The sequence below is a fragment of the Mobula birostris genome, chromosome 14 (assembly GCF_030028105.1).
Source record: "Mobula birostris isolate sMobBir1 chromosome 14, sMobBir1.hap1, whole genome shotgun sequence".
Taxonomy (NCBI): Eukaryota; Metazoa; Chordata; class Chondrichthyes; order Myliobatiformes; family Myliobatidae; genus Mobula; species Mobula birostris.
The window spans coordinates 94,709,560-94,725,318 of NC_092383.1; the positions used below are offsets into that span (position 1 = coordinate 94,709,560).

The window sequence follows — 15,759 nt, forward strand, 5'->3', positions numbered from 1 at the left end:
TCCCACAGGTTAATCAGTCATTGTAAATTGTCCCACGATTAGGCTAGGATTAAATCAGTGGGTTGCTGGGCAGCACGGCTGGATTCCACGCTGTATCTCAATAAATAAATAAAGTGTATTATGCTGTAGTGAGGGTGAGGGAATGGAATATTTCTGATAGTATAAATCTCAGCTGACTGTTGAATGAGCTGTAAGCAAGTGAATGGGAACAGTTTAGACACAAGAATGTGGGAGTTATAAAAGGCAGAGTAGGAAGATCCGCTGGGCAGGTCAGGTCCTCTATTTCATGAGGGAAAATCCAAAAATAGAAAAAAGGTAATTTGAGGTGATATCACATATGGACCACTGATCCATCCAGCAAAATCAAGTTCCCTGAAATCGTTTTAGTACTGATTCCAGGTGGCTGCCATGTGCTGAGATGGAAGATAAGGAGTTGATCCTCAGGTTTACACTGTACCTCACTGTAAATATATATAGATCATAGGTTAGTTGTTGAGAGACAGAGAATTAAACTGGCAGGCTGTGGGAAGTGACAATTGCCCCTTGCTCTAGGTTCTCAGCTTTTTAAATTTTCACCCTGTATTTTTGTCTCTTGGATTGAGTATTATTTTATTTTTGGAATATTGGTCATAGTTATTCACTTCCGTTGGTCCCCCCTCCATTGTGTTTATGTGGAACTTGTCACGGGTACAGGTACTGGTGAGGGAGCAGCAGAAAGGTCACTGAAGAGCGGGAACAAAGGGGGCTTTTTCGGGTTGGCTGCTAATGCCTAGTGTAGTTTCGCAGGGCTCTGTGTTGGGACCACTCCTTTTCACATTAGTGGCCAAGTTTGTGCACAACACAAAGATGGGTGTTGAGGAAGCAGGGAGAATAGGTAAAGAAGTGGCAGATAGAATGTAGTGTGAAGCGTCTACTTAGGCATGTTGGTCAAAGGAATAAAGGCATAGATTATTTTCTAAATGTGGATAAAATTCAAAAATCAGAGGTGCAGATGGACAGGAGTCCATGTGCAGGATTTCCTGAAGGTTAATTTGCAGATTGAGTCGGTAGTAAGGGAGGCGAATGCAATGCTAGCATTCACTTTGAGAGGTCTAGAATATAAAAGCAAGGATGTAATGCTGAGTCTTTATAAGGCATTGGCATTGGAGAGAGTCCAGACATGGCGCATAAGAATTATTCTAGAAAGAAAGGGTTAATGTATGAGAAATGTTTGACCTCCCAGGTAGGCTTTGAATAGAGAGGCGTACCCCAGCAGCTGCACAGTGTAAAGCTGTCGGCTGGCATGTTGGCTTTGTATTTTTTTAAAATTTTTTAAACGAAGGATCTTGGCCTGAAACGTCGACTGTACCTTTTCGTAGAGACGCTGCCTGGCCTGCTGCGTTCACCAGCGACTTTTATGTGTGTTTCTTGAAATTCCAGCATCTGCAGATTTTAAAAACATGCAGTATGCTTTTTAATGTTTTCAAACCTGTTAGATATATCTCTAGGTAGATTCAATAACAGCACGGGAATGAAGTTATAGTTGAGGTGATGGTGTTCCTCTGCATATGCTGGCCTGCTGTTGGCCAGTGATACAGTGATATTGAGGTGGGGGGGGGTGGGAATGGACAGATACATGAAGTCTGTCTGCCTTGGCCAGAAAGCTCTGTGCAAATTTTTGAAGGTGAATAAACATGTGGTTTTAGGTTGAAATGAGGGCAACTGGGGAATGCTGTTACAGTTTCTGGTCTGTATGCTTGTCCAGAAACGTCCATATTGTTATAAGGTGAAAGGAATGAGCTTTAGAGGGTATCTGAGAGAGAAGTTTTTACATGAAAAGTGGTCAACATCCAGAACAAGCAGGTTCCGCAAGAAACTGCAGAGCGCTGTGGACCCAGCTCAGCACATCACAGAAACCAGCCTCCTCTCCATGGACTCTGTCTGCACTTCTCACTACCTCAGTAAAGCAGCCAGCATAATCAAATCCCACATTCTCTCTTCTGTCTCTCCCATCAGGCAGAAGATACAGAAACCTAAAAGCATGTAGCACCAGGCTCAAGGACAACTCCAACCACACTGTTAGAACGGTCCCTTCATATGATAATGTGGACTGTTGACCCAGTGATCTTCCTCGTTACGACCTTACACCTTACTGTCTATCCGCACTATACTTTCCCTGTAACTGCTACACTTCATTTTGCATTCTGTTACAGTTTTGCCTTGTACCACCTTAGTGCACTATTGTAGTGAATTGATCTGTCCAAGCAGTTTGCAAGACAAGACTTGTACTGTACCTCAGTCCATAATAAATTAATTCATAGAGGAGGTGGTGGACTCACACAATTATGGAAGGCACAGTAGCATAGTGGTTGGCACAACACTTTACAGCATCAGCGGTTCCCACTGCTGTTTGCAAGGTGTTTGTACATTCTCCCCATGATCACATAGGTTTCCTCCTGGTGCTCCGGTTTCCTCCCACAGTCCAAAGACGTACCGGTTGGTAAGTTAATTAGTCATTGTAAATTGTCCTGTGATTAGGCTAGCGTTAAACCAGGGGTTGTTGCGTGACATAGCTCAAAGGGTCTATTCAGCACTGTATCTCAATAAGTAAGTAAATAAACAAACAGACATATATTTAAGAGCTATTTAATCAGATACTTTATTTAAATAGGCAGTACAAAACTCATCCTGATGTGGGGAAAAGAGACTAGTGTAAATATGCATAAAAAGGTCAGTATAGACATTAGGATCTGAAGGACCAGTTTCTGTGCTGTACATCTCTGTGACTCTAAACCTTGAGGAAAGATATTGAATGCTTTGTGTTTGTGTTGTACAACTATTCCTATATTCACTTAAACCTGAATGTTCTCCAACTTTTGTTGCATATAGACATGGACTGCTTCATTGTCCCAGCAAAGCTCTGAACAAAGCTGAAAACTTCAAGCAGTGGTGAACGTGTCTACTTCTGGCCATTATCTTTCAAATAGCTCACTTGGTGCAGCAAACCAGCTTTCTAGGGGAGCGACTGTCCCTTCAACCACTCAGTTCTCGAAACAACCTGCACAGTTCTCATCACTACCTCATCACTTTGCACTGCAGTGGACTTTTTGTTTCTTCTAAATGTGCTCTTTCTTGTGTAATTTTGTATTATTTATGTATAATTTGTTTTTCTTGTGGATGTTGCTTATATAATGCTGCATGCTTGTGACGCTGCTGCGAGCAATTTTTCATTGCATCTGTGCACACAAACTTGTGCAGATGGCAATAAACTCGACTTTGTCTTCTGACTGACTTTGAGTTTCATTTAATAAAAGATAATTTAGTTGTGGGTCATGGAGTCATACAGCACACATTTAAATTACCTTTTAGATAACTAATGTTTATATCCTCAATGCCCAAGGATTGTTCGTACCATGCTCTTCATTCCAATGTCCTTAACATTGTGGAATCAAGTCACGTTACTTGCTATCTGCTGTTTAATGTAATAGGTTTCAGCAAAGAGGTTAATAGGTTTATTGACTTTTTCAATGTTGAAATTCTAAGTAAGGTTAAACTTCTGATATTTAAACAGCTCTCCATTGTGGCTGTAATGAAAGCCGACATAAGGTCTGTTCCTCTCCACAGAGGCAGACAAATTTATTTTTTAATTTCCATTGTGGCTAGGAGTTTATGTAGGAGTAGAGATATCTTCAACCTGTATATGAGATGGAAATGTTTGGGTTTGGTAGGTCAGGGACCAGCAAAAGAAAACCTCTTCAGGGTTGTGGAGAAATGCCATTTGTCAACAGCAACATCTTCTCTGTTGAACATCTTAGAACCAATGATGTCTATGGGATGGAAGCATTGAAAGAGAAGAATTTCAGAAACTGTATTACACATAATGTACACTATCCTGTCTGGTTTAAGTTTATTGTTATCTGACTGTACATAACTACAACCAACCAAAACAACGTTCTTCTGGAGATCTTATAAATCATATGGAGATCTTATAGAAACATATAAAATTATGAAAGGATAGATAAGATAGAGGCAGGAAAGTTGTTTCCACTGGTAGGTGAGACTAGAACTAGGGAACATAGCCTCAAGATTTGGGGGGAGTGGATTTAGGATGGAAATGAGGAAGAACTGCTTTTCTCAAGGCGTGGTGATTCTGTGGAATTCTCTGCCCAATGAAGAAGTGGAGACTATCTGAGTAAATATATTTAAGACATGGTGGGATAGATTTTTGCATAGTAGGGGAATTAAGGGTTATGGGGAAAAGATAAGCAGATGGAGATGAGTCCACGGCCAGATCAGCCATGATCTTATTGCATGGTGGAGCAGGCTCGGCAGGCATAATGGCTTACTCCTGTTCCTATTTCTTATGACCCAGATGCTCCTACAATATATATATCACACACAACATATAAAACAAAATATTACCACAAATAAGTTAAGAAAGTTTAATTAGAAGCGCATGTAGGGCACAACACAGGTAATCAGTAAATAGCTTGCTGTTCTAGCAACAAGACTTTTGTCTACAGTCCCATCACTCAGCAAAGTTTGGTATTTCTTTTATTATTATGACCATTGTTTGATGTTGTTAAATAGGACTTATTTTTATTCTCCTGTATCTGTTTATCATTTTCTCTTGGTTATAGCATGGGCATCCAACATGACCAACTCTCCTACATTGATTATAATGGTGGGATTGCCAGCTCGAGGGAAGACCTACGTTTCCAAGAAACTCACGCGGTACCTCAACTGGATTGGAGTTCCCACCAAAGGCAAGTCAAAGGATCGCATGCAAGATGATAAATTCAATCCCTCGAGCTCTTATTTTGGAGCATAAGAAAAACAAATTGCTGGAGAATCTCAATGGGTCAGGCACCATCCGTGTGGCGGGGGAGGGAATTTGTTAATTGTCAATGTGGGAGGCACATTAAGTGTAGCAGTTAGTTCTGCGCTTTACTGTGCCAGTGATCATGGTTCAATTCCCACCACTGTCTGTAAGGATTTTGTACGTTCTCCCTTTGACTTCCTGGGTTTTCTCTGGGTGCTCCGATTTCCTCCCACATTCCAAAGTCATACAGCTTAGGGTTGGTAAGTTGTGGACATGCCAGAATCATGGAGACACTTGTGGTCTGCCCAGCACAGTCCCTGCTGTTTTGATTTGATGTAAATGATGCATTTCATTGTATGTTTTGATGTACATGTGACAAATAAAGCTAATCTAATCTCCCTTTTTATTATTTTGTGTGGAGACACCACTTCAGCACTGACTCCAGCACGCCTCCATTTACTTATTTTGCTATTGTAGTCGGGAACTTGAGGGGGAACTTCCTCACTCAGGGTGGTGAGAGTGTGGAACAAGCTGCCAGCAAAGTGCTACATACAGGTTCAATTTCAACATTTAAGACAAGTCTGGATAAGTACATGGATGGGAGGGCTAGGAAGGCTATAATCCACTTGGAAGTTGATGGGACTAGGCAGAATAGCAGTTCAGCATGGACTAGATGAGCAAAGGGCCTGTTTCTTGCTGTGGTGCTCTGTGACCATTGCAATTGCCTGAACTTGAGTATGTCATTAGCAGCATTATTATATCATAATTATAATTCACCGCACTATTTAGATGTTAAAAATTGTCACATTTCTGTGACCATTGTGTTACAATAATGCCTGACGCTATTCAATAAGGTAGATCTTTGTGCTGGTACAGTGGAATGATTTTTAGTTCTATTCCATGTTGAAATTGCTAACAAGGTTTGACATTTAAAATGTCTTAATAGTTCTCCATCATGGTCCTATTGAAAGTTAATCTAAATTCTTCCTCTTCATGGAAGCAGACTGATCTCTTTTTTATTTCCATTGTGACTAGGAGTTCATATCCGTTAGAATAGAGATTTCTTCTGCTATTATATGAGATCCAAATATTCAGCTGGTCAGTGACAAGCAAAGGAAACCTTTTTTGGGGGTGGACTGCAAGTGATCATTGCTCCATCCTTTCTCTAAATGAACAGCCTTTGAGGCTGCAATTGCCTTTTCTTTCCTGCCTGCGTGGCTGATGCAGTAACTGCAGTTCATTTCCATTACATGATTTTTGCTTTGGACTTTGTAAGTAACATTTCAAGGTTCAAAGTAAACTTATTATCGAAGTACATATATGTCACAATATGAAACCCTGAGATTCGTTTTCGTGTGGGCATACACAATAGAATCAATAAAAGACCGCACCCAACAGGGTGGACAAATAGACAATGTGCAAAGGGCAACAAATAGTGCAAACACAGAAGAAAAAACATAATAATAAATATCAAGAAAATGAAATAAGTCTTTGAAAAGTCAGTCCATAAATTAGATTATGAGAACACTCAGTCCTTTTATATTGTCATTTAGAAATGCATATATGCATTAAGAAATGATGCAATGTTTCTCTGGAGTGATATCACAGAAAACAGGACAAACCAAAGACTAACACTGACAGAACCACATAATTATAACATATAGTTACAGCAGTGCAAAGCAATACCATAATTTGATGAAGAATAAACCATGGGTACAGTAAATAAAGTCTCAAAAGTCCCCGAGTCCCTGATAGCAGGCGGCAAAAGGAAGAAACTCCCTGCCATAAACCTCCAGGCACCGTCAACTTGCCGATGCCTTGGAAGCAGCCGACACTGAGTCCATCCATCCGAAAACTTTGAGCTTCCAACCAGCCTCTCCGATACAGCCTGTAGAGCGCCTCCGACCTGGCCCTGGCCGCTGAAACACGCAAAGCCGAGGATTTCGGGGCCTTCTGCTCCGGAGATTCCGGTTACCACACAGTAGCAGTGGCAGCGAAGTGGGCATTTCAGAAGTTTTCCAGATGTTCCTCCATCCTCTCACGTCCGTCTCCATCAAATCAGAATTGTGCACGGTCCCCTACTTGACAGATAACAGACATCATCACCAAAGTGGCTGCGCGTGCTGCCCTCGTGCCGCCATCATCGTTATGGAAACGGTTCAGCGTTGGGATGGGTAGTTATTCATGCTGGTTCAAGAGCCTGATGGTTGAGGAGTAAATAACTGTTCCTGAACCTGGTGGTGTGAGTCCTGAGGCTATTGTACCACCTTCCCTCCACTAGCATGCAGGTCACCCTTGGGCAAGACATAGCACCTACTTAGCCCCCCAATCAGGGTCACATGAAGCCATGAGAGCAGGTGGTGGATGGTCATGTGAGCAGCTGGTGCAGATCACTAGTCTTGGTTATGCATTCACTGATGCCAGGCAGACAATCTCAGAAGATGGATGGGGTCACCCCTATGTAAAGTCACTACCCAGGAGGCAATGGCAAGCCATTTCTGTAGAAAAATTTGCCAAGAGCAATCACGGTCAAGACCATGATTGTCTACATTATACAGCATAGCACATACTGAATGAGTGAATCTGTGGAATTCTCTGCCCAAGGAGGCAGTGGAGGCTACCTCAGTAAATATACTTAAGACACAGTTAAATTGATTTTACATAGTGGGAGAATTAAGGGTTATGGGGCAAAGGCAGGCAGGTGAAGCTGAGTCCAAGACCAGATCAGCCATGATGTTAATGGATGATAGAGCAGGCTCCACGGGCCAGATGACTCCTGCTCCTAGTCCTTATTCTGAGGAAAAATTGAATTACTCATAGTATCAGATGAAGATACAGAGCGTACATATTCTACAGAGTCCCTCAGCATACGTTCTATCTAGATACTGCTGTATGAAACTTAAGGGAAACTGTTAGAGAATGGTATTTGGTAGCATTGTTTTAATTAGGAAGGTAGTCCAAGAATACCTTTCTAGTTTGTAACCCACTGTCATTCTGTAGATTCACCAATTAATATCAGTTTTAACCCAGGTGCTGAACTGTAGTGAAAGACTCTCTTTTTATGGTTAACTGCCATTAACCGAGGGGTCCGTAGACTCCAAGTTGGGAACCGTTGCTTGAGAATGTGAAGACCTTCTGATAGCATAGCTTTTAAGTTTTATCAATATGCAGCAACATTCTATCAGGGTTAACTCACACAAAACTGGAAAAGAAAAGAAATTTAGTACCTGAACTTAGCTGAACTAATTGCTCAAGCAAGTGACTCTTTCTTGAATGGGAGTCCTGAATGAAGCAGTGGTATGTACCAGGGTTCAAACTGCATTGTGGATAGATGTGAAGGTGAACGTGATAAATTTCATACCCAACTAATACCATAATATGGAGCCCAACATTTCATTAACACAAAGTAATAACCAGAATATAATCATAAATAGAGCTGCAAAGGGACAAGACAAATTTAAAAGTATTAAAATCCTTAAATTCCCTTGTTTAATTAGACATCTTTGCACTGAGATTAGCAACCTCTTTCACCATTTTTTTTTGCTGCTTTTTATGCTTTCATTCATCATTGAAAGTTTCCCTACAAAATGGGAGAAAATTGAGAAAATCAACACAGGGAAGACACTGAAAATAAGGCACAAATTCCTCTCATTGGCAAAAACGTGCTGCCACAACAACTCAATGTCAGCAAGACCAAGGAACTGATTATTGACTTCAGGAGGAGGAAACCAGAGCCAGTCCTCAACGGGGAATCAGAGATGGAGAGGATCAGCAATTTTAAAGTCCTTGATTTTATGATTACAGAGGATCTGTTCTGGGCCCAGCATGCAAGTGCCATTAAGAAGAAAGCACAGCAGCACCGCTACTTCCTTAGACGTTTGCGAAGATTTGACAAACTTGTTTGGGTATGCGGTGCAGAGTATATTGACTGGTTGCATCATGGCCTGCCAAGGAAGCATCTATTCCCTTGAACAGAAAATCTGCAGGTGCTGCAAGTCCAAACAACACACACAAAATGCTGGAAGAACTCAGCAGGCAATGGATATGGCCCAGCTCTCCCCACCATTGAGCACATCTGCATGGAGTGCTGTCACAGGAAAGCAGCATCCATTATCAAGGACCCCCACCACCCAGGACATGCTCTCTTCTTGCTGTTGCCATCAGGAAGAAGGTACAGGAGCCTCAGGCCTCCCCACCATCAGGCTTGTGAACCAGATGGGATAACTTCACTCATCCCGTCACTGATCTGTGCCCAAAACCTACAGACTCACTTTCAAGATCTCTTCATCTCATGTTCTTGATAGTTATTGCTTTTCTTTCCCTGTTTTTCTTTTGTATTTGCACAAATGTTGTTTTTCGCACATTGGTTATTAAATGCCCTGTCGGATGCAGTCTTTCGTTGATTCTATTGTATTTCTTGATTTACTGTGTATGCTCGCAGAAAAACAAATCTAAAGGTTGTATATGATGCCATATATGTACCTTGATAATAAATTGTTGTTTGTAATATATGATGCCCAGAGCTTTTCTGCAGCCAGCACACCATTTCAGCCTGCTTGTACTTAAATTCCCCAGAGGTAGAGGGCGACATTCCCTTTGTCTTGTACATAACCACGGCATTCGGGATCAGAATCAGGTTTAATATTATGGCATGTGTCATGAAATTTGTTGTTTTGCAGCAGCAGTTCTTTGCAATATATAATAAAACAATGTTACAATAAAAGTTTCTTATATATAAAAATTACGTAAGTAGTGTTAAACGAGAGGAAAGAAACAAAATAGCAATTTAGTGTCCATGGGTCCATTGTCCATTGAAGAAATCTGATGGCAGAGGGAAAGAAGCTGCTCCTGAAGCATTGCCTGTGTATCTTCAGGCTTCTGTACCACCTCCTTGATGGTAGCAATGAAAAGAGTGCGTGGCCTGGATGATGCGGGTCTTTAATGATGAATGTCGTCCTTTTAAAGTGTTGCTTTTTGAAGGTGTCCTCAACGCTGGGGAGGCTTGTGCCCATGATGTAGCTGGCTGAGGTTGCAACTTTTTTCAACTTTTTACGATCCCGTGCAGTTGCCCCTGTATACGAGACAGTGTTGCAATCAATTAGAGTGCTCTCCACGGAACATCTGTAGAAATTTGCGAGTGCCTTTGCTGACAGACCAATTTTCCTCAAACTCCTAATGAAATACGAGGGGTGATTGATAAGTTTGTGGCCTAAGTTTGAAGGATTCAATTTTAGAAAACCTAACACATTTATTTTTCAACATAGTCCCCTCCTATATTTACACACTTAGTCCAGCGGTCGTGGAGCATACGGATCTTGGACCTCCAGAAAGTGTCCACAGCAGGGCTGATTGATAAGTTCATGGCCTAAGGTAGAGGGAGGTTAGTTATACAGCTCTCGTTACATGCACATGCAGGTCAACTCTTTGAGTGATTATGCAGAAAGTTTGAAGTTAATAACTCATCAGGGGTGATTGATAAGTTTGTGGCCTAAGGTAGAAGGAGATGAGTTATTAACTTCAAACTTTCTGCATTGAATTGTCTTTGTAATTTAACTTCCTCAGCTGGTAAATTTTCACATTCCATGCACTTTTTCAAGGCCTTTGTGAACACTATCACTTCCCACAAATGTTGACCATATTGGATAACACAAAGCAAACTTTTACCTTTAATGCAATATTCTCTGGAACTTCTGCCATTGCAGATTTACCTTTCAATCAAAGGAGATTCTGCAGATGCTGGAAATCCAGAACAACACACACAAAATGTTGGAGGAACTCAGCAGTTCAGTCGGCATCGATGGACAGGAGTAAACAGTTGTCCTTTTGGGCCAAGACCCTTCAACAGGACCCTGGATTAAAAGTTTACCTTATAACTTATTGTGATTCAGTTTTCAGCCTATTATAACCTGGATTAAAGATTCTCTTTTCTGTGCCAAGCGTAATCTCAAATTTCATTATTCTTATAGAGGTTTCATTCGAGAAGAATAGTGATGCCCAAGTAAAGGAGTGTGTGCATGTGCTAACAGAGCAAAGAATGTTTTACAGATTCTTTGACAAAGGAAGAGAAGAGCAATTTTCCAAAATTCCAGGGAACTGGACTGAAGAATTGAGTTTTTTCACCAAGTATATTCTGCTCTCTATGTACATTCCTTCATTTGCTAATACCTTACTCTTTGACTTGCAGTTTTTAATCTGGGTCAGTATCGCCGCGAAGCTGTGAAAACGTACAAATCGTATGAATTTTTCCGTCATGATAATGAAGAAGCCATGAAAATCAGAAAGTAAGTTGTCTTTTCTCAGCTTTGCTGAGTGTGCTTGCTAACCTGTCAAAGTGGTTCGGAAGTTAATGGCTATCTTAGGAAACCACAGATTTGCAACTGATGTTTTTTTTCTCTCAGCTTCCTAGTTTTCCCCATCTCGTACCCTCTCTCCTTTTTACTGCCAATCCTTGCAGCATCTATGGAAAAGAAACATTTCGGGCTGAATTCCTTTGGCAGGAGACTGGAGAAAAAAAGCTGAGGAGTAGATTTGAAAGGTGGGGGGAGGGGAGAGAGAAATGCCAAGCAATAGGTGAAACTTGGAGGGGGAAGAATGAAGCAAAGAGCTAGGAAGTTGATTGGTGAAAGAGACAGAAGGCCATGGAAGAAAGAAGAAAGGGCGGGGGGGGGAAGGAGCATCAGGGGGAGGCAATGGGCGGGCAAGGAGATAACATGAGAGAGGGACAGGGATGGGAAATGGTGAAGGGGGAGTTGGAGGCAATACTGAAAGTTTGAGAAATCGATGTTCATGCCTTCAGGTTGGAGGCCACCCAAACGGAATATAAGGTGTAGTTTCTCTAACTTAAGCATGGCCTTATTCTGACAGTGGAGGAGCCCATGGATGGACATATCAGAATGGGAAGTGGAATTAAAATAAGATGACGGGGGCCAGGGAACCTGAAATCCTTGAAAAGATCTAGAGCGGGGCCGACTGGTGGCGCAATGACATCAGCGCCGGACTCTGGAATGGAGGTTCCTGGGTTCGAATCCAGCTGGGGCCGCTCCCGAGTACGCTTTCCATCCGTGCCGGGTTGAGTGTCAAGATCGCAACTCGACCTTGTAAAATAAAGAGAAAAATACTGCGAAATGTCTGTCTGAGGAGTGGCGTGCCACACAGTCTGTCTCTCGCTCCGTGCCTTGTAAAGGCATGAAAAAGACATCGTCCCACCAACATCGCACACACATGGACGCATGCACACGCCAAAAAAAAAGAAAAGGAAAGATCTAGAGCGTTCCCTGGCCCTCATCATATTTTTACTATGGATGTCCAATCTCTATCCACCTCCATCCCCCACCAGGAAGGCCTGAAAGCTCTCAGTTTCTTTCTGGACACCAGACCCAAACAGTGCCCCTCCGCCTAGTGGAACTTGTCCTCATTCTAAATAATTTCTCTTTTGGGTCCTATCACTTCCTTCAAACAAAAGATGTAGCCATGGGTGCTCACATGGGTCCTAGCTATGCCGGCTACGTGGAACAGTCTATGTTCCAAGCCTACACTGGTGACTGTCCTGCACTGTTCCTACGCTACATCGACGACTGCAATGGTGTTGCTTCCTGCACCCGTGCTGAACTTGTTAATTTCATCCACTTTGCCTCTAATTTCCACCATGCCTTCAAATTCACCTGATCCACTTCCAACAGTTCCCTCCCCTTACGCAATCTCACTGTCTCTATCTTCGGACACATCTTATCTACTGATATCTATTATAAACCCACAAACTCTCACAGCTACCTGGACTATGCTTCGTCCCACCCTGCTACTTGTAAAAAGGCAAAACGCAAACTCCTTTTCTCAATTCCTCCATCTCCGCCGCATCTGCTCTCAGGATGAAGCTTTTCATTATAGAACAAAGGAGATGTCCTTTTTTAAAGAAAGGGTTTCCCTTCCTCCACCATCAATGCTGCCCTCAACCACATCTCTTCTATTTCACGCGCGTCTGCTCTATCCCCATCCTCCCGCCGCACTACCAGGGATAGGGTTCCTCTTGTCCTCACCTTCCGCCCCACCAGCCTCCGTGCCTAGCATTTATTACACCGAAGGGATCGCTCCCTACACAACTCCTTTGTCCATTTATCCCTCCCCACTGATCTCCCTCCTGGCACTTACCCTTGCAAACAGAACAAGTGTTACACCTACCCCTACATCTCCTCCGTCACTACCATTCAGGGCCCCAAACAGTCCTTTTAGGTGAGGTGACACTTCACCTTTCAGTCTTTTGGGGTCATATACTGTGTTTGCTGCTCCTAGTGTGGTCTCCTGTATATCAGCAAGACCCTACGTAGATTGGGAGACTGCTTCGTCGAGCATCTACGCTCTGCCTGCCAGAACAAGCGGGATCTCCCAGTGGCCACCCATTTCAATTCCACTTTTCATCCCCATTTCAATATGTCCAAACATGGCCCCTTCCACTGTCATGATGAGGCTCACTTAGGTTAGAGGAACAACACCTTACATTCCGTTTGTGTAGCCTCCAACCTGATGGCATGAACATCGATTTCTCAAACTTCCAGTAATGCCCCCCCTCCCCATTTCACCATTTCCCATCCCCGTGTCCCTCTCTCATGTTATCTCCCTACCCGCCCATCACCTCCCTCTGGTGCTCCTCCCCCCCCACTTCTTCTTCCATGGCCTTCTGTCTCTTTCACCAATCAATTCCTAGCTCTTTGCTTCATTCCCCCCTCCAAGTTTCACCTTACCCTTGTTTTTCTTTCCCCTCCCCCCACCTTTCAAACCTACTCCTCAGTGTTTTTTCTCCAGCCCTGCCGAAGGATTTCATCCCGAAATCTCAGCTGTACTTTTTTCCATAGATGCTGCCTGGCCTGCTGAATTCCTCCAGCATTTTGTGTGTGTTACTCGGATTTCCAGCATCTGCAGATTCTCTCTTGTCCCTGCCAACCTTTATCTGGCATGAAGAGTCAAGAATAGCTGCTGGCATGCTACATGTTGTTATCACATTGACGCAAATGCCTTTCCAGCTGTGAGAAGCAGGAATGCTGATTGGGTGGTCCTCCTTAATCTGGTGTAGTTTATCCGTCGACAATCTGCATTTATGTAGTAATGTAAATCTCAAGATATGACGATGTGTGCCTCGTGAAGGTTGTAAGGCCTGACAAAACCCCCTGGTCATGGAGAGTTGTGAACAAAACTGAGGAAGCTTGAGCAAACTAACAGCAATTTTTAATTTGTATGTCTCAATATTACCACAATGATTTTTTATTTCAAAATGTCTTGTGGGAATTTTGAAATGCTTTGCTAGTTGTTGGACTAAGTTTGTCAATTGTTACCGTTTAGTAATTATGATCAGTAGGCACAGAAAGAGTCTGTATTTACTGGCAAGTACCTTTATTGTCTCAACTGAAGAGCATGTGAATTTACAGAACTGAATAAGTGTGTGCACACCTATTACGTCTCCCTGACCCTCTATGAACAAACAGTCAAAGAATAGAAAAGATAACACCTGGTAAAAGAATCTTTGCTGGCCAGGTGTTCCTCGTGGTCCTGATCTAATCTCCACGTGCCCAACATGGAGTCCTCATGTGGAAGAACTCAGTAGGCCAGGCAGCATCTGTGGGGGAAAAAAGCAGGACGCGCCTCAGCCTGAAACGTCAACTGTACTTTTTCCAGAGATGCTGCCTGGCCTGCTAAGTTCCTCCAGCATTGTGTGTGGTGTTGCTTGGATTTCCAGCATCTGTAGAATTTCTCTTGTTTGTGGGGTCCTCCGCATTCGCGATGGTTAGTCTCCGGAAAGTTACTGCCTCTTTGCATTCAAAGCATTTTTATACTCCTTTCTCACCAGTTCAAATATTGCACTTCAATCTCATTGGCTCGAAGTCACCTGAGTGACCCGGGTCACCTTCTTATTGGCTCTGGTCCAGGGCCACAACCAGTATTGTTCTATGACCTTTGTCCTCAGCCTTAGGTCTTTTGGTTCTTTTCAACTCTTAGCTGATTGAAACCTGTCAAACCAAGTGACCCAGACACTGAGCCTAACAAGGCTACAGATTGCTCCTCCTGCAAACCTGCCATGTTACAAAATAAATAGCTATACACACAAAATGCTGAGGAACTCAGCAGGCTAGGCAGCATCTATGGATAAGAGCAAACAGTCGAGGTTTCGGGCTGAGACCCTTTATCAGGACTGGAAAAAAAGGTGAGGTTAGAGTAAGAAGGTGGGGAGAGGGGAGAAAGAAGGACAAGGTAGTTGGTGATAGGTGAAACCGGGACAGGAGGAGGGGTGAAATAAGGAGTTGATTGATGAAAGAGGTACAGGGCTGAAGAAGAGGGAATCGGATAGGAGAAGGTAGAAGACCATGGAAGAAGGGGAAGGTTGAGGAGCAGCAGAGGGAAGTGATGGTCAGATAAGGAGATGAGGGGGGAGTGGGAAATGGGAATGTGGAATGGTGAAGGAGGGGCAGTTATTGGAAGTTCGAGAAGTTGATGTTCATGCCATCAGGTTGGAGGCTACCCAGACAGAATATAAGGTGTTGTCCCTCCAAACTGGTGTGGTCTCATCGCAGCAGTAGAAGACCCCGTGGACTGACGTGTCAGGATGGGAATGGGAAGTAGAATTAAAATTGGTGGCCAACGGGATCCCGTCTTTTCCGGCAGACGCAGCATAGGTGCTCGGTGAAGCCATCTCCCAGTCTGCATCAGATACACGGGAGGCCACATTGGGAGTATCAGATACAGTAGATGACCCCAACAGACTCGCAGGTGAAGTATCACCTCACCTGGACGGACTGTTTGGGGCTCTGAATGGTAGTGAGGGAGAAGGTATAGGGGCAGGTGAAGCACTTGTTCTGGTTGCAAGGTTAAGTGCCAGGAGGGAGATCAGTGGAGAGATAACTGGATAAGGGAGTCACATAGCTGCCTGGACTATACCTACAGAACGTGGGAGAGGAGGAGGTGTGAGATGTGCT

At 43.2% G+C, this 15,759-nt stretch overlaps 1 protein-coding gene across 10 annotated transcripts in view; it reads left to right on the forward strand.

The window, feature by feature from the left end:
• Positions 1 to 15,759, forward strand: part of LOC140210127 (6-phosphofructo-2-kinase/fructose-2,6-bisphosphatase 2-like) — a 103,889-nt gene that overhangs the window by 14,131 nt on the left and 73,999 nt on the right. For all 10 annotated transcript variants that reach the window (XM_072278979.1, XM_072278986.1, XM_072278982.1 and 7 more), the window contains 2 exons: positions 4,620 to 4,745; positions 10,986 to 11,082. In XM_072278979.1, the coding sequence (XP_072135080.1) occupies positions 4,620 to 4,745; positions 10,986 to 11,082 (223 nt within the window). The remainder of the gene's footprint in view (positions 1 to 4,619; positions 4,746 to 10,985; positions 11,083 to 15,759) is intronic.